Source organism: Ipomoea nil, unplaced genomic scaffold (assembly GCF_001879475.1).
Source record: "Ipomoea nil cultivar Tokyo-kokei standard unplaced genomic scaffold, Asagao_1.1 scaffold2036, whole genome shotgun sequence".
Classification (NCBI taxonomy): domain Eukaryota; kingdom Viridiplantae; phylum Streptophyta; class Magnoliopsida; order Solanales; family Convolvulaceae; genus Ipomoea; species Ipomoea nil.
The window spans coordinates 2,798,868-2,818,083 of NW_017618464.1; the positions used below are offsets into that span (position 1 = coordinate 2,798,868).

General features: G+C 35.8%; 2 protein-coding genes across 2 annotated transcripts; one reads left to right on the forward strand and one right to left on the reverse strand.

Annotated features, from left to right (window-relative positions):
* Positions 1-533: 533 nt before the first annotated feature.
* On the reverse strand, positions 534-989 carry LOC109147796. Its single transcript, XM_019295452.1, has one exon. The coding sequence runs from the start codon at positions 987-989 to the stop codon at positions 534-536; it is 456 nt and encodes a 151-aa protein (XP_019150997.1).
* A 6,428-nt stretch (positions 990-7,417) lies between these two features.
* Positions 7,418-18,983, forward strand: LOC109147797 (protein FAR1-RELATED SEQUENCE 9-like). Its single transcript, XM_019295453.1, has 6 exons — positions 7,418-7,663; positions 16,246-16,375; positions 16,615-16,759; positions 16,814-17,437; positions 17,591-18,054; positions 18,160-18,983. Exons 1-6 carry the CDS (start codon positions 7,418-7,420, stop codon positions 18,981-18,983), a joined length of 2,433 nt encoding a protein of 810 aa, XP_019150998.1.
* The last annotated feature ends 233 nt before the right edge of the window (positions 18,984-19,216 follow it).

The following is a 19,216-nucleotide window of genomic DNA, read 5'->3' on the forward strand; positions in this document are numbered from 1 at the left end:
AGTTCAACGCAGGAAATTTGGGGCCTGATATAAGAATAATACAGGCCTGAAGAAAAGGAAGGAAGTTATTCAATTTCCCTTTTCTAGTTATTTACCATTTTGGTCAAGATAAGGAATTCGGTATTGTTTTTGATTTAGTTTCTATGTGAAACCCGTTGGACCGAATATCCATGAAACTACGTAAGGTTCTTTTTTATTGAGGATATCGGATGTCAGTTTCGATTATTAACTTTGTTCCGTTAAGAAGAATAAGTGAAACTCTTCCAGAGCCCACAATAAGAATTTTCTGTCTGTCAAGACAGTGTGCGTGGTTACACTATCTACCAAGCATAAAGCAGAAACATCCCCCATATCTCTATAGAGAAACGAGTAATCAAGAAAATGAGGGATGTATATTATATTCATAAGAAGATTTATTTAAAGAGCATAGAATATTTGTTCAAAATGCACACATGCACTTAAAAGTATGAAAGAAACTGTCGTGGCCAATTCACAATTATTACATAAAAACGAGGATAGAAAGAAAAGAAAGATCATTCTTGATCTCCATAATCTTCAAGCTCATACTTCATGAGGTCATCATCATCAGCATTAACAAGTGTGTTTGTTTCTGGTAACGCAACATGGTGGGACTCATCTTTAGGCCGCATTTTGTCCCTCTTAATTATTTGCTGATATGCCTCAACCAAGTGCTTTGGGGTGCGACATGTACGGGACCAGTGTCCTGTGCACCCACATCTATAGCAGGCTTGCTGCTGCACGAAATGATTGTTGGATGAGCTTGGTTGTTCTTGATTTTTCGGCTGCCTTTGCTTGTTGCGGGAGTTATGATTCTTGTTGCTTCCATGTCTTCTTCCACGACTTGGACCCCTTCCACGACCTCTTCCTCGTCCTCTATCTTGGTTCCCCATAGTGTTGCTCAACTTGGCAACATGGTGTGCTTCAAGCACTGATGCAGAGCCAACAGGGCGTGCATTATGGTTTCGCATTAACAACAGGTTATGCTACTCAGCTACTAGGAGGGCGGAGATCAGCTCAACATGTTGGGTATAGTTTTTGGCCCTGAACTGCTACTGGAGTACAAGGTTACTAGCATGAAATGTGGATAAAGTCTTTTCGATCAAGTCTTTGTCAGAAACTTCTTATTTACAGAGCTTGAGTTGTGAGTTGTGACACAATTTTATGTAATGCTGAATTTTATTCAGAGACAGACTTATAGTCTTGGAACCTCAAATTCAGCCAGTCATATTGTGCCTGAGGGAGGACAAGTGATATTTGTTGATCAAAACGGTCCTTGAGGGATTTTCATAAAATGTAGGGGTCCTTTTCGATATGATATTCATTCTTAAGATCATGATTAAGATGGTGACGGAGGAAGATGAGTGCTTTGGCCTTCTGGGCCGCATTACTTGTGGAATCAGCAATAATAGTATCTTGTAGCTCAGTTGATGCGAGATAGATCTCAACATCAAGAGCCCAAGTTAAATAGTTACTCCCGTCTAAGGCCAGTTCCGTAAATTCACGCTTGGTTAGTGCAGCCATAATCTACAAAAATATTAGGAATATTTTGTTATTCCAAAATTGGCCCACACACAAGTTGAGAGAGAAGAAAAATAATATGCCCAATTGATTTGTGGATCAACTTAGTCAAGAAATAGGCTCATGTAGAGAATATGTCAATCCTAATTAACAAACAGATTAAATCAAAAAATGATAGACAATCCTTAGGTATACTCCCAGGAAAGTTGATCAAGACGAAGCTTGGTTAAATACCAATTCCTTAGACAGAGTAGTGTCGCAAGGGGACTAGTAGCAACCAGGGCCATAGAACTAGTATTCCACCCCAAGAAACTTCCCTAATTCATGCGTTCTCATATTTGAAGTAAAATTGTTTGAGAGATATTTTTTGAAGTAAATTGTTCGAGAGATCTAAAGAGTGTAGATTCACCTACGGATAAGGCTTTGAATAGGGTAAACTATGAATATTTATGTACTTATGTGCTTTTTAATATCTTTATAAGAAAAGCGAGTGGAGTAACAACGGAAGAGTAGCGTAATCTAACCTTAAAAGACACTAAATTCACCTAAAAGGCTCTAAATCATGCATAGTAAGCAATCAATTCAGATCTAAAAGGCTCTAAATTTATTCTTAATGAACATGCTTTTCTAAAGACATAATTATAACAGATAATGAACAACCCCATAAAAGAGTTACTATATCAACCAATTGGACAAACGATGGACAACCGAATAATATTCATAGTTAAAAACATCCATAAAATTAATATTAAATCATGTACATGGAAGAACAGTAATAAACACAAAGAAAAACCCATACGAAACAATATTATAATTTTAGGAAATTAAAAACCCACGAGAAGGAGAAATTACACGAATAAGATGCACAAATTACTTACAACATACGATGCACTAATATTATATATACATACGAATTAACATATATGGATGATTGAATACATATACACGAATTACGATCATAACACATGTACCCAAATATACAGATTTAAAACAATTGAAAACTCATAAAATTTACCGTTCACCGGGGTTGAGCGTGCTGATAACGTGTTGAATTGCAGGTTTGTCTGCAGGTCTTTAGCTCGTGGAGAACAATAATAAAGAGTAATAATAGTAGGAAGAAGAAGAATGAAGAAGAGAAAAGTAATTCTTATTATCATCCAGGAGCCAAAAAACTATGTACAACATTACAATGGTATATATAACATCTCTATGACAATAACCTTTAGGACTCTTACAGAATTAGGACTCCTGCAGTATTAAGAATCATATCATCAATATAAAGCTAGAATAATGTCCAAATAAGGTTTTACAACAGAATGAAGGTGTATGATGATGAGGTAAATGATGATAAGTAAAGATTGATTGGTAATTAGTAGAGGTATATCTTAGTCGGGCTTCGCCAAGCTCAACAAAGACGAGGCGAAGAAAGCAGGTTCTGGCATGGCGAGTGCAACTGGTGTCCTCCGTGACCATCGTGGTATGTGGCTTGTTGGGTTCACCACCAAGATTGGTGTCACCAATAATTTCATCGCGGAACTCTGGGGCTTTAGAGAAGGTTTGATGATCCTTGCCATTAACCGGGGTTTCAACAAAATCATTGCCGAAACTGATTCCGAAGCGATGGTCTAAACCCTTGAAAATGAAACAGGTACCCGCCCGGAAGCGAACACGTTGATCATAGATTGCATCTCCCTTATGTCCCAACTTCAAGTCTGCAAAATTCAGCATGTGCTTCACGAAGGTAATCAATGTGCAGATTTCCTAACTAATTTGGGCAAAGTAAGCCAATAGGGTACTTCTATCCCGACTCAACCGCCCTATGGCGTGCGAATTGAAGGATCCTCGAGCACGACTCCTTGAACGTTGCTACTAGCAAGATCTCTTAGTTGTTTTTCCTTTTCGGGACCTTTTGGTCCCTCCCCTTCACCAATATATATATATATATATATATATATATTCTAAACTTGCTTTATGTTAGGAATATAGTAGAATAATGCGGAAGCGAATAATCGAATATTGAGAATTATAAAAGTTAAATAATAGGGAAAATATGTAAATGAATAAAATTATATAAATGACAAAATAATTACTAAGAATGGGAAAATATAAAATATATATATATGTTAATCTCTAAAAAGAGAATAAGGAAAACAAATATATACGTATGTCTACGTGAAAGAAGATAAAGAAGGAAGAATTCAATGAATTGATGTGTGAATACAAAGCAAAACATCAAAACTATTTATTCTAAAGCAACGGGAGAGAAAAGCGCATGAAATGCAAGAAATGGCGCATGAAGATGGGAGTGATGCGGCAGTTGCGGCGAACGTGCAAGAAACTCCTCAATACTGCATGGGGCGTGAACTGTAGTGGATTTGAGGCACGTACGAAATATATTATTTTCTAACAATCTCTACCTTGGATCAAATCCATTGTGGAATTAACAACTGGAACAGTCGACTAAACTCAATCACTGCTTGAACTTAGCAATAGGAAGAGTATCAGAATAACAAAATGGATCACCATCAACCTCCTGTGTGACTGAAAGAACATAAGCAACCAAGTTGGTTTCATCATCACCAGCATACCTAGCAGGTTTTTTAATTGTCCTCCTAGGACGATCCATAGCAATGGAATACTCTCGTTGTGGCTCGACGAGAGGTACGGTGCTAGTAGATGCATCATCTTTAGTATTACCATCAGTGGTAGTAATACTATCAATAGGCCTGAACTCAAACTCCACCTTCTCACCAGTACTATGTGTCTCACCTATACTGAGAACTTTTTCAGAAGAAAGCAGTGCATTTTCGTCAAAAGTGATATCTCGACTCAGAATAATTTTCTTAGAATCAAGAGACCATAGGCGATACCCTTTTGACTCAGAAGCATAACCAAAGAAAATACATTTAACAGCTCGAGGGTTTAATTTACCCGTATTGGAATAAGCATATGCAGGATCTCCAAAAACTCTTAACATAGAGAAATCAATAGGATTACCTGACCAAAATTCCTCTGGAATTTTGAAATCAAGGGATGAATGTGGAGATCTATTTACCAAATAGCAAGCAGTAGAAACGGCCTCGGCCCAAAAAACATTTTGTTTCCATAACCCAACATTAGAGAGCATACAACGAGCTCTCTCCAACAGAGTCCTGTTCAAACGTTCGGCAACACCATTCTGCTGGGGTTTACCAGGCAAGTTCTTGTGCCTGTCGATTCCATTTGCCGCACAGAAGTCATTGAAATCTGACTCACCGAACTCCAAGTCATTGTCTGTCCTGAGCTTCTTGACTTTTTTCCCTATCTGAGTCTCAACAAGTATTTTCCACTTTTTGAAAATAGAAAATGCTTTATTTTTGTGTTTCAAGAAATAGACCCAGACTTTACGAGAAAAGTTATCAATAATAGACATAAAATATCTACAACCTCCCATAGACTGGAATTTAGTCGGTCCCCATAAATCAGAATGTATATATTCTAATACATATTTGGTACGGTGTGTAGCAGTAGAGAAACTAACCCTCTTTTGTTTCCCAAAACCACAATGCTCACAAAATTGTAATTTACCCGTACCTAAACCACCAAGGAGGCATTTCTTGCTCAGGAGATGCATGCCTTTCTCACTCATATGCCCCAAACGCAATATGCCATAATTGAGTGAGATCCGCATCAGACATCGATGAGGATACCGCTACTGAAACTGTCACAGTACTACCATGCAAGACGTACAAGCTTCCAGAACAAGAAGCTTTCATGAGAACAAGAGAGCCTTTTATGACCTTCAGAACTCCACCTTCAGCTATGTACTTACACCCCAGAGATTTCAAGGTGCCTAAGTATATCAGATTGTGTTTCAAATCAGGAATATACCGAACATTGGTAAGAGTCCTGACAATGTTATCATGAGTTTTAATCTGCACACTTCCAATTCCACTAACCTTGCATTGGGTATCATTACCCAACAAGACAACTTCACCATCAACCGGTTCTAGATAGACGAACCAGTCTTTGTGAGGACACATGTGGAATGTACAACCAGAGTCTAGAATCCACTCGGTTTCGCTCCGTTTGCAATCGGAGCTAACAAATAACATAACATCGCCTTCAGAATCACTTTCAACAACACTAGCTTCATCAGACTTCTTTTCGCTCTCTTGCTTGTTTTTCTGCTTGAAGCATTCAGTCACATCGTGACCATGCTTCTTGCAGTACTTACGTGATTTGTTGGAATTACGTCCTTTGGACTTGGATCTAGATTTCTTATTGCTACTCTTGCTTTCAAGTGAAGGACCCCTTACGGTCAAGCCTTCACCTTTGTCCTCAGACTTAATTTCAAAGTCAACCTTTTCTTTGGACAATAGGTTTGACTTAACAATGTCGAAAGTAAGGATATCACTACTATTACCATACAGCATAATTTCTTTGAAATGCTTGTATGATTTAGGGAGAGAGACAAGCAATAAAACAACATGATCCTCATCTTCAATTATGACATCAATATTCTCCAAGCCCAATAAAATAGAATTGAATTCATCCAAGTGAGATTTAATAGAAGTACCTTCCGTCATACGGATTGTGTACAGACGCTCCTTCAGGCGTAGCGTGTTCGCTTGAGATTTGGTCATGTAAAGCGAATCCAGCTTGGACCATAAATTTGACGCAGTCGTCTCACTTACTACCTCACATAGAACCTCTTTAGACAGGCACAAAAGAATGGTTGAACGTGCCTTGCCATCCAAATCTTCCTAATCTTCATCTATCATTGTAGCCGGTTTCTTCTTCTTCGTAGCTAGCGCTTTCTCCCTCTTTAGAACAACTTCCATCTGAACCTTCCAGATAGAGAAGCTAATTTTCCCGTCGAACTTCTCGATATCGAACTTAGTAACAGTCGACATCTTTGAAAATAATTCTCAATTAAACCGCTCTGATACCATTTGTTAGGAATATAGCGGAATAATGCGGAAGCGAATAATCGAAAATTGAGAATTATAAAAGTTAAATAATAGGAAAAATATGTAAATGAAGAAAATTATATAAATGACAAAATAATTACTAAGAATAGGAAAATATAAAATATAGGGAAAATCAACGATTTGGTCCCTCAATTGTTAGCGAAATATCAATGTAGTCCCTTAATCGCGTAATCATCAATTTAGTCCCTGGAAATAACTGTTTTTAGTTGATTTAGTCCCTCCGACCGTAGTCCGTCCAAAACCCGGCGATAGCTCCGATTTACCATGGGTAATTTTGTCATTTTGCTTCTTTAGTCTTCTTCTTACTAGTGCCGATGTTTTGGTTAAGTGTCGCAGCTGAAGTTAACGCAAAATCCACCAAATCCTTCCGGTCAATCCTCCGAGGCGCCATCTCGCTGAACTCCATGGTTTCCTCGTCGATCTTCCAGAGGTTAGAGGACGGCGTGGCGCTGGCAGCGGGGGAGTTGCAGAGCCCTACCAAGATCAGGCGGTTGTTGGATGAAATCAGGAAGCCGGACTGCGCCCCCGGCGGCCAGAGAGTTTGGACGTCGCTCCATCGGCGGGTTTTGAGGTTAAAGGATGAGATGAAACAGGAATCGATCCCTAAGACGAAGACTTTTTAGTTGAAGAGAGCTGCCAGGATCAGGCGGTCGTTGGATGAAATCAGGAAGCCGGACTGCGTCCCCGATGGCCGGAGCATTTGGACGCCGCTCCATTGGCGGGTTTTGAGGTTAAAGGATGAGATGAAACAGGAATGGATCCCTAAGACGAAGAATTTTTGGTTGAAGAAAGCTGAGCATAGGGATTGGGATGAATTCCGCGTGTTGAACTCCGGCGGAAATGGCGGACAGAGCTCCCATGAATCTGAGCACGAATTGTAGATTTCAACTGCAAGACAGTTTTCGATGTCCACCAGGCTGCCGACGAATTTCACCCTGCCGACGACGATGAACCTCGGAAGCTCCGAACCGCCATCATTGAACATGCCCACGAGAGGACTAGACCGCGAGAATCTCAGCGCGCGCACCTGCCGCCACGCGCCTTGGAGGATCGGCCAGAAGGATTTGGTGAATTTTGGTGGATTTTGCTCCAATGCTGCGTTAACTTCAGTTGTGACACTTCAGCTGCGACACTTAACTTCACCAGCACTGGTAAGAAGAAGACTAAAGAAGCGAAATGACAAAATTACCCATGGCAAATCGGAGCTATCGCCGGGTTTTGGACGGACTACGGTCGGAGGGACTAAATCAACTAAAAACAGTTATTTCCAGGGACTAAATCGATGATTACGCGATTAAGGGACTACATTGATATTTCGCTAACAATTGAGGGACCAAATCGTTGATTTTCCCTAAAATATATATATGTTAATCTCTAAAAAGAGAATAAGGAAAACAGATATATATGTATGTCTACGTGAAAGAAGACAAAGAACGAAGAATTCAATGAATTGATGTGTGAATACAAAGCAAAACATCAAAACTATTTATTCTAAAGCAAAGGGAGAGAAAAGCACATGAAATGCAAGAAATAACGCATGAAGATGGGAGTGATGCGGCAGTTGCGGCGAACGTGTAAGAAACTCCTCAATGCTGCATGGGGCGTGGACTGTAGTGGATTTGAGGCACGCACGAAATATATTATTTTCTAACACTTTATCTTCTGCATTAGTAGTAAGAGTTAATACCCAAAATCGTCCTCGACTATAGTGGTTTTTCTCAATTTCGTCCTAAACGACTTTGGTGACCTAATTTCGTCCTAGACTTTTGTGTTTCGCTCAATTTAGTCCCAGACTTTTGTGTTTTTGCTCAATTTAGTCCCTCATTTGTTATTCTGTCCATTTGGTGTTAAATAAATAGACAATTCCGTAATTTTAATATTGGCATCTCTTTACTCATAGACATGTGAACTGCGAAATCCTTTTTTTTTTACGAATTACTCCCAGAATTACTCCTAAAACTGCGAATATAAAATTTGATTTGCAGGTCCGGGAGTAATTCTGGGTGTAATTCTTACAAGAAAGAGGAATTTCGCACTCCACAAGTTGAAAGTAAAGAGAGATCAATATTGACATTACTGAATTGTCCCTTTATTTAACACCAATTTGACGGAATAACAAATGGAGGACTAAATTGAGCGAAACACAAAAGTCTGGGATGATATCAGGTCACCAAAGTCGTTTAGGACGAAATTGAGAAAAACCACTATAGTCGAGGACGATTTTGGGTATTAACTCTTAGTAGTAATTATGGTTGACGACTATAATTACATTATTGATGTGATGAAAATTATGGAATTAACGTTTTTATGACAATTTTTTACCACATTATAATGACAATATAAACTTGCTATTTATATTTTTGACTTTATCTATGGCCATTCTCTTCCTGATTGTTTTAATGTAAAATATTGCTGTCTTGGTGATTTTTAATAATTTTCTAAGGATGCAAATATGTGGTCGCATATATGTGATTGTAAACTGTGGTAAGTACGCAGTTTCAAACAAATTTCTGACGACCAAAGTGGGTGAAATTTAGACAATATAATTTTCATTCTAAAACACCAAAATTTACACAAAATCTAATATTTTTAGTATATGTTTACACCGATTTTTTTTTTTTTTAAATCTCTAACACATTTACACTAAATTTTACACCAAAAGGTATATTCCAAGTATATTCTTACACTAAATTCTACATTAAATGTTAATTTAATCATACACTACACATGAGATGCCTCCAACACATCAATGTCATTATTCGACCCGAGTAAACCAAAATGTGCATGCCAAATTCACAAATCATAATCAGCTACAACTTCAAGAATAATAGTTGGTTCTCGACTATGCCTAGAATATTGTTCTGCCCAAGCTATTGGACAATTTTTTCAAGTCCAATGCATACAATCTAAATTCCCAAGCATCTCTGAAAAATCACATCTCAGTTAATTTGAAGCAACCTTAAAACATTATTTGCATCTAATACTCTAGATAGCACTGCCTAAAGATCTCTACAATATAATTGCCCAACAAAACTTTTTAAACACTCAATTGCAGTTGATTCTCTAATTTGAATGTGTTCATCTATTGCATCTGTTTCCACCATAAGCCAAAATTCAAAATGTGGGTGTTACTTTTTGTAAAGTAGACACATCTATTCTTCTAATTCTATCTCTTTGTTACACAAAGTAGTTGTTATGACCTACAATGACATTGACAATTCAACAAATTATTAGTTTTGGTTGTTAAAAGCTTAAACTATAACAAAGAAAATAGAGTTGGTAGAGTGACGAGAAGAAAACAAATTCTTACGCATAGATTTAGACTCCATCAATAACCCAACTGTATGTGAGTCTATTAGAAATGATCTACTAAGAATTGCTGCAAATTGAACTAACGAACGATCATATGTGGAGGAGTACGTTGAATCAAGTACTCAATTTAATCAATATTTTGATAATATGGAAAATGGAGGTGACCTTGGAGGTTATTAAATACTTTGAAGTTATGTTTTATTGTACTTTTAAGTTTTTTTTGGAGATATTGTACCTTAACTTTTAATTCATTCTAGATTCAATATTAGTCTTCTTTTAATCATCTTAATAAGATCTTTTAAGCCCATCACCTTTACTCAAATGGTATGTAGTAACCTCTTCCATATGGGAGGTCATGAGACCGAGTCTACAAAGAGATCTCTGTGTGCTTCATTAAGTTGAGAAAATATGTTTGAACAGATACTACAATGTAATAGAGTCAGTAAAATTCAAAAAAAAAAAAAAAAAATTAAGATCTTTTAAATGGCATAATTTGTTTGTATTAATACAAAGTCAAAATATGTAAATATGCTAAGTACCATGTCGACATGTGGTGTGATGCATCCTGCTAGCTGGTATCAAAGTGAATGGAAATTAAATTTGCTAGTTCTGGCCGTGCTATTATGTCTGGTATCTAATACTAGTTTTTTTTACACGCATTGCGCGATTGGAATAATGCCCAATGTTTTTTTTTTAACAAGTAATTTAAAGTATATCAAGACAAGATTATATTTGAATTGTTAATGCATAGATAATTAAATGTTAAATTTGCGTATTTAAATAGGCAATTCTAAGTTTACAAATGCAAGATAATATAGTCAAGATTGATTATAATTGTCAATAAAATAATTGTATAAGTATGGTTGAAACCAAATACAGGACATAAGGGAGAGCAAATAAATATTAGGACAGAAAATATTAAATATATACTAATATTGAAGAGCTAATTGTTTATTGTCAAACAAGGATATTGCGAGATAGTTTCTCACTTCAATTTGTTGTGTGATTTGAATACTCTTTTTGTCAATAAATCCCCAAGTAGTTAATATGATTGGCTTAATTATATTTTTTATTTTTTAATTTTTTTAAACTATTATTATTATTATTTTTTTATTATTACTATTATTATTATTATTATTATTATTATTATTATTATTATTATTATTATTATTAAATATATGTATACCGTTATATCATTTTACATGTTAATCTAAACAGCTAATTTTTTCAAATATCTTTTTACCCAATCGTTGATATAATTCGCTGGTCAAATTCGCTAATATAATCCGCTAACCGCTAACTGCGGATTGTGAAACAAGGATATTGCGAGGTAGTTCACACTTCAATTTTTTGTGTGATTTGAATACTCTCTTTGTCAACAAATCTCTCAAGTAGTTAATATGATTGGTTTTATTAATTATATTTTTTTTTATTTTTTTCATGGTATTAATAAAATACTTGGTAAACAAATATATAGCATTATTTTGTATTATAACTTTGATATTTAATTAAAAAATAGTGCACAAAAAAATAGACAATGTAGTGAATATAATCAATTGATGAATTTGAATGTAAAGAATTTTTTCATTGGAGAAATATAAAGACAATATAACTAATAAAATTATTTCTCTTAATTTTTTTTTTTTGAAAATAAATTATTTCTCTTAATTAATTTATTGATAATGAATAAATTTTTTTTAATAAATACATTGTAGGGACAATGTAGCGAATATAATCAATTAATGAATTTGTATGTAAAGAATTTTTCTATTGGAGAAAAATAAATACAATATAACTAATGAAATTATTTCTCTTATTTAATTTATTGATAATGAATAATTTTTTTTTTGAATAAAGACATTGTAGACACATAATTCTAAATTAAAGAAATGCATATGTATTATTTATTGTTGTAGCTACTAAATTATTATTTTAATTTAATAAGAGTAAAATAGAGTACTAATTATGCCAACTTTGATTGGGATGAGGTTCGAACCTAACACTTTTCTTATTGAAATCAATGAGTAAGTTAACGGTGAACTAACAGAAGTTAACGGAAAAGTTAACGGATAATCATATTCATTAAGGGTAAATTAGGAAATCTTAAGGAAAAATTAAAATTTGATCAATCTGAGCCATTCATTTGATTAAAAAATTTAACCGCCATTTTTTCTACCCATTATAGGCCTAACTCTCTTGGGCTCTTATTAGTGTATATATATATATATATAGTAGATAATGTTTGGAAGCTGCCCTATTATTTTAATTTACTTAGTATGTACTTTTCTTTTTTTGTTAATTAATCACAAAGGGATATGTTCGTTAGATGTATGATGTGAGAATTAGGGCTGGGCACTTCGGTCTTCGGTTCGGTTTTTTTTTGTTTCGGTTTCGGTTTCGGTTTTTCGGTTTTAGAAAAGTTGAACCATTCGGTTTAACATTATAGTTCGGTTCGGTTTCAATCGGTTTGGTTTCGGTTCGGATTTAATTCGGTTCGGTTTAAGACTTTACAAGAATTACTATCATCAAATTTCAACATTTCATAATTTTCCAAACATACTACCAAACAATACCTATTCACATAATCCACATCTAAAATATAAACGTTATATAACAAAATAATAATTCAAAGTTTAAACATACTACTAAATAGTAAATACTAACATCACATACTAATAGCAATCTGATTACCAAAACATCACATACTTAGAAATTAGAATCCAAAGTTCAAAGTTCAAACATTAGTGTAGGGCATGACGCCCGGGAATTGTCTAGCTTTCACTCAGTACCAGGTTGTTTGCAGTATGGGTGTTGGGCCCACTTTGTAGTTTAGAGTTTCTCCTTTACTTGTTTGCCTTTAGGCCTTCTTGCTTTATTTGTAGACTTGGCCACTTTTGGGCTTTGTCCTTCTTGTTTTATTTGTTGACTTGGTCACTTTTGGGCCTTGTCCTTTCTTTTCTTGTGCCTTGGTCACTTTTGGGCCTTGACAAGACTCTGTTCGGTTCCCGTTTTGTTTATAAATAAGATGAACCTTTTTTCAAAAAAAAAAAAAACATTACAAACATGAATCACGTAGTTCAAACTTCAAATCCAATGTTTAAAGAGTACAAACATGAAACATCAAATAAAAATATTCAGTTGGAATATTTTTATTGATATGATGAATAATCATCTATCTATATAGTTGATATTAAAAGAACAAGTGTTAATTACTATATAGTTAATTTTTGGACACAATCTGTCATTCCTGGTGCACTCGAAATATATTCCAGTACTAGAAAATAATTATAATGCACTGGAAATCAAAATTAGAATGACTGTAAAGCACATTAAATTTATAGAAAAACATGAAACTAAGAAAAATACTGAATATTGTAAATATAACTCAAGTTAGATATAATTGTGAGGTAAAATAATTATAATGCACTTGAAATCAAAATTAGAATGACTGTAAAGCACATTAAATTTATAGAAAAACATGAAACTAAGGAAAATACTGAATATTGTAAATATAACTTAAGTTAGATATAATTGTGAGGTAAAGAACAATTGCGACAAACAACAAAAGTGCAATGTAGAAAACAAGCTATAAAGAAATCAAATAAAAAATTCAAGGTTCGGTACCAGTAAGAATGAGAACTGAACGGCGGAGCAAGCATCAAGGAACTTGGATTTACTTCTTTTATTATTATTATTATTATTATTATTATTATTATTATTATTATTATTATTATTATTATTATTATTATTATTATTATTATTATTTATTAAAAAAATTATATAGCGTTTGGTTCGGTACTAAACCATTCGGGTTACAAAATCCCGAATCATTCGATTTTCTATTACTAATTCGGTTCGGATCGAATCGGTTTGGTTTGGTTCAGTTTTCGATTCGGATAAATCGAACCGAAGTGCCCACCCGTAGTGAGAATTAAGCACAAATTAAAGTTGTCCCCATTTATTTTTTAGTCCTGCGGGCTCCTCTTGCTATCATTAATGAACATATATCTATTCTCAGCATTGAAAGAAAAACCATAAACCTAATTAATTAATGTGCGAATTGAATAAGCTGTTAACTAGCTAGCATTTTGTCATTCTTCTCCCATGAGATTCCCCACACACCTACCGATCGATAAACATATATGCATGCATTACTGCCGTCATGCATGCGCAAACATGATGTCAATGTATGTTACGTTACTACAACGACACCCTCAATTATTGGTTGTTACGTTACTACAACGACACCCTCAATTATTGGTTGTGCTCAATTCTCGTCTTTAAGTTATAATTGACGTTGTAATTTCTTTTTTATCTTTTTTTAATAGGTCATGCTCATTTCTCATCCCGAAGTTATAATTTATGTTGTAAATTTCATTCTTAATGTTTTGTTAGAAATAGAACGAAATTTACAACGTCAATTATAGCTTAGGAACGAGAAGTGCAGGGACGGAGGGAGAGGGGGGCAGGGGGGCGGCTGCCCCCACTCACTCCACCCCCACCCCATACATAGTATTTGTATGTATATATGTATATATAGTACATGTTTTAGTATTAGTATAAAAAAATTATAAAATATTAACAAAAAGTGAGTTAGAGTAGATGGTAGAGCTCAACTTTGGTAATAATGAGGTTAAGGGTTCTAATCTTAACATCAACATAGTTTTACAATTCTTTTTTAATAGCTTTTTTAATATTACACACACTCTATAATAAGATGTGTAATTTATAATGTGTTTTCTATTCAAATTATTTTATTAATTATGTTTCATATTTTGTTATGAATATTTTTATAAAGTTTCGATGTGTTTTATTTTTCGTCCATATCCAACAATATTTACAATTATATTTCTTAGGTAGTTTATTTATTTATTTTTAAATTATCTCTTTTGTTTTAATGTTTCGCCTTTTCTAGAAAAAAAATTTCTGAATCGGTCTGTACTGTTTCGCCCCCCCTCAACCGAATTTCTGGCTCCGTCCCTGGAGAAGTGAGCACTAGGGGTGTTCATTCGGTTAACCGGTTTTAACCGAACCGAATTAATCGAAATTATTTTTGCCTTAACCGAACCGAAGTTTGCTCTACCGAATTAACTGAACTTTTTTTCGGTTTACCGATTAACCGAAATTTTTAACCCTAAAATTGAAAATCCTAAAAATAACTCCTAAAATAATAAATTCAATTAAAATAAAATACATATCATAATAAATTCATATCAAACACATACAAAAATAATACCATAAGTCCATAATCCATTTGACTATTTGGGATTTTAGTACATCTTATATATAATATGTACTAATATATATATATATAATAGGCGCTAGGCGCTAGTCGGGCGGTAGAGTAGCGCCTAGCGCCTAGGCGGGGCCTAATAAAATACATATCATAATAAGTCGGGTGGTATATATATTATCTTATATATAATATATATATATATATATATATATATATATATATATATATATATAATAGGCGCTAGTCGGGCGGTAGAGTAGCGCCTAGCGCCTAGGCGGGGCCTAATAAAATACATATCATAATAAATTCATATCAAACACATACAAAAACAATACCATAAGTCCATAATCCATTTGACTATTTTGTATGTGTAAGGAAGCACTCTCGTGGTTATGTATGCGCCTATTTGGGATTTTAGTACATATTATATATATATATATATATATATATATATATATATATATATATATATATATATATATATAGAGGATCATATGAGGTCATGTTCCCACATGAGGTCTAAGGTCAAAATCTGGCCGTTGATTATGTGGTGATCTATCGTTGTTGTTGATTTGGGTTTTTATTTTGTCATTTTTTTTTCTGTTTCCGCGTGAGTGTGTAAGGACATTTTTGTATTTGTATTTTTCTTTCCTATTTATTTGGTGTCTTTGTCGGGTGAGTTTCTCATTTTTAGGAGTGTTATACATGGTAAATAAAGATTTTTAGCGTTTATATTCTGATGTAGTAATCCACTTTATACAGTTTGTAGTGCTTGTGATTTTTCCTTTCATCGTTTCATAGTTTTTCAATTTTTTTGTCTTTCTCTGCGTGAAGGCGTATGGATTCTCCAGGTTAGTTTTTCCGTTTGTTTCTTGTATATTTTTTCTGAGCATCGGGTAGTGGTTGGTTTGTGTATAAGTATGTGTCTATTTGTATGACATGCGTTCTAGGTGCCGTGGTTTGATGTTGGTTATCTAGTTTTAATTTTTATATATAAGTCTGGGGTCTTGGATTATTGATTGGGTAGTTGGTCTGGTTTTATGTCGTAGTTGTATTTGTTATTTTCATTTTTTAATAACTGCAATTGCCTTATGTTTTTCGTTTTAATTTGTTTTGGTAAATTATGCTTTTCGGTATTTGTATGACATTATGGCTTATGTGTGCTGGGTTTGTGTTCGATTGTAGGATGTTGTCGTGGTAGTTTGTGTTTTTCGGTGTAAATGGTTGTTGCATTTCGTTATAGATTGTCTGCTAATTTATGGATTTCGGTGGTGGGATGACAACATTGCTTGTGTGTTTCTGGATTTGGTTCGCTGTTAGTATATTATGTTGTTAGTTCTGTGCATTCCGGTGTACATGGCATTTGCATTTTATATTGGTTTTGAAGGGTTTTGGTTTGTAGGGGGTAGGGGTTTTCTTCGTAAAGTGCATTTTGTGTTAGTTGATATGTGCAAGCAGCTTGTTTTTTTTTTTTTTTTGGAATGATATGCATATGCCGTTTTATTTTGACCGGTTTTGTGTTTGTGTGTATATTTCTGTTTGATGTTTGTGCAGCACGGTCGGAATCGCAGCACGGGTGTGTTATGGACGTGTCCCCCGATGGGACTAAGTTTTGGACGCCTTCGTGTGATGCGGCGGTTAGGCCTTTTCAGGGGCAGACTTTTCCTTCTCTCGCTCACGGTATTGATTTTTATCGTCAGTATGCGTCGCTCGTTGGTTTTGATGTACGTTGAAGTTCGTTGCGTAGGAATAGGCAGGGTGTTGCTGTGAAAGACTTGTTGGTTTGTTCGCGTGAGGGGTTCAAGCAGGCGGTGCAGGGCTCTGTTGTTGTGGATGCTGCGTTGGATCAAGCACCTGTGGCTCCGAAGCGCCGGCGTGTTTCAAATAGGGTGGGGTGCAGAGCGAGGTTGGTGTTGAAGATGGGTGACGATGGGGTTTTTGTGGTTCATTTTATTGAGCTACGGCATAATCATTGTTTGTGCTCGGATGTGGCTAAGCCTTTCTTGCGGGGTAATCGTTCCATGGATGTGCAACATCAGATTTTTGTGCTTAAGTGTGCTAGGGCCAACGTTGGGCCAAATAGGTCGTTTCGTTTGGCTAGGGAGTTTGCTGGGTCGTATTCAAATGTTGGTGCGACATGTGTCGATTTTAAAAATTTGAAGCGTGATTTAATGGCATTTATTGGAACGTCAGATGCTCATATTGTTGTGAAAAAATATGCTAAGAAGGTAGATGATTGCCCGGATTATGTCTTTAGATATGATGTTGATTCTCAGGATCAGTTATGTAGGGCTTTTTGGACTGACCCTATTGCGAAGGAAAATTTTTCAGCTTTTGGAGAGGTGGTGTCGTTTGATGCAACTTATGGGACTAATAGGTAAGCCACGTGTTCTTAAAAAAAAACTTTCTTGTTGTTTTTTTTTTTTTTCTATTACTGGTATGTGCAGTTTATTGTTATGTATTTGTGCAAGCAGTTTGCTAAAAACCATGGGTTTTTTTTTTTTCGTTGGTTTGGTGTTATGTATTGCAGGTATGGTATGGTGTTGGTCCCGTTTACTGGTGTTGATAATCACAAGAGATGTGTCACATTTGCAATGGGGTTGATTTCCCGTGAAGATGTGGACTCTTACGTGTGGCTTCTCCAGCAATTTAAAAGTGCAATGGGTTGTGTGCCTAGTTGCACTATCACTGATCAAGATCCTTCGATGCGGGTTGCAGTCCCTCAGGTGTTTGATACTACGCGGCACAGGTTTTGTATGTGGCATATTATGTCAAAGGTTGGCGAGAAGGTTGGTAATGTTCTATCTAAAGATGAAGAGTTTCGGCGCGCGTTGAATGATGTTGTTTGGTGTGAGACGTCGTCTGTGGAGGAGTTTGAGCGGGGTTGGCAGGACGTTATGAAAAAGTATAGCCTTGTTGACCACCGATGGTTTCGTCTTATGTATGATCTGAGATCGTATTGGATCCCTGCGTATTTTAATGATATTTTCATGGGTTGATTGCTTCGCACGACATCGAGGTCCGAAGCTGCGAATAGTGTGTTTGGTAGTTGCACAAACCAGCATGCTAGTTTGTCTGAGTTGTTCAACAATTTTGAAGGGGCTATTGATGCTCAATGTTTGGCGCAGACCAAACTAAATGCCGAGTGTGAGGGTCATTTTCCTTTGTGCCAGACTCCGATGTTGATTGAGAAGCATGCGGCTGCGGTGTACACTATTAATGTTTTTTATGATGTGCAAGCCGAGGTTATCGCGGGATCTTTTTCGTGTCGTGCTGTGCGTTCAAATGTTGAAGGGCTGGTAACCCGGTATGAGGTTGAAGATGATGATGGCCCGGTACGCACCGTGAGTTTTGACTCTGGTAATGATGGTGTTGAGTGTACGTGTAACATGTTTTCACGGGTTGGGTTACTTTGTCGTCATATTTTCTGGGTTTTCAAGGATCGTAGGGTTGTTTCTATCCCTTCTCGGTATGTGATCGCACGTTGGACAAGGGGGGCTTGTGTGCGACAGGTGTTGGGTGTTCAACGTGGTGGCGATTCGGAGGTAGATGTCGCAATTGGTGAAGCTTGGGCAGAATTTTTTTCGTGCGTGACCATGGCTTCACGGAGTGTTGAGCATGTTACCAAGTTGAATGCAGCCCTAAAAGATTTCAATGCTTTTTTATTGGCTGAGAATGGTCCTACCGTTCGTGCTTCTTCTTCTAAGAAGCAACTTTTTGAGTCGTTTTGCGGTGCTTCGCCAGATGGTCAGGTTAATGTTCGTCCTCCTCCAATCTCTAATAACAAGGGTGGTGGCAAACGTTACAAAAGTACAAGGGAATTAGCTATTGAAAAGTCGGGGCGTCGACAACGCCAATGTCAAACTTGTGAAAAGTATGGGCATAATAGTCGTACCTGCCCGATGCGCAACGTTGACGTTTGATGAAGGGGGTCGTATTGCTCTTTGGTTTAAATTTGAATTTAAACATGTTGCTTTGTTTTTTACTTCGTCACTGACTTGTGTTTATTTCGCATTTGATTTGGGTTTCAATAATGGATTTGGTGTGGTTTTTTTTATTGGATTTGTGTTTCTATTCTGTTTATTAATTTTATATTTCCCCTTTTTTAGATAGGATGGTCGTGGTACTCTTTTATTCCGTTTTCATTTATTCAGTA

What these genes read in the sequence shown, in the direction of transcription:
- LOC109147796 (XM_019295452.1), bottom strand. Translation starts at nt 989, where the DNA reads ATGCGAAACCATAATGCACGCCCTGTTGGCTCTGCATCAGTGCTTGAA.
- LOC109147797 (XM_019295453.1), top strand. Translation starts at nt 7,418, where the DNA reads ATGTCCACCAGGCTGCCGACGAATTTCACCCTGCCGACGACGATGAAC. An exon ending in GCAACTTATGGGACTAATAG is followed by an intron (nt 17,438 to 17,590) that starts GTAAGCCACGTG and finishes TATGTATTGCAG; the next exon opens with GTATGGTATGGTGTTGGTCC. An exon ending in TTTTAATGATATTTTCATGG is followed by an intron (nt 18,055 to 18,159) that starts GTTGATTGCTTC and finishes ACAATTTTGAAG; the next exon opens with GGGCTATTGATGCTCAATGT.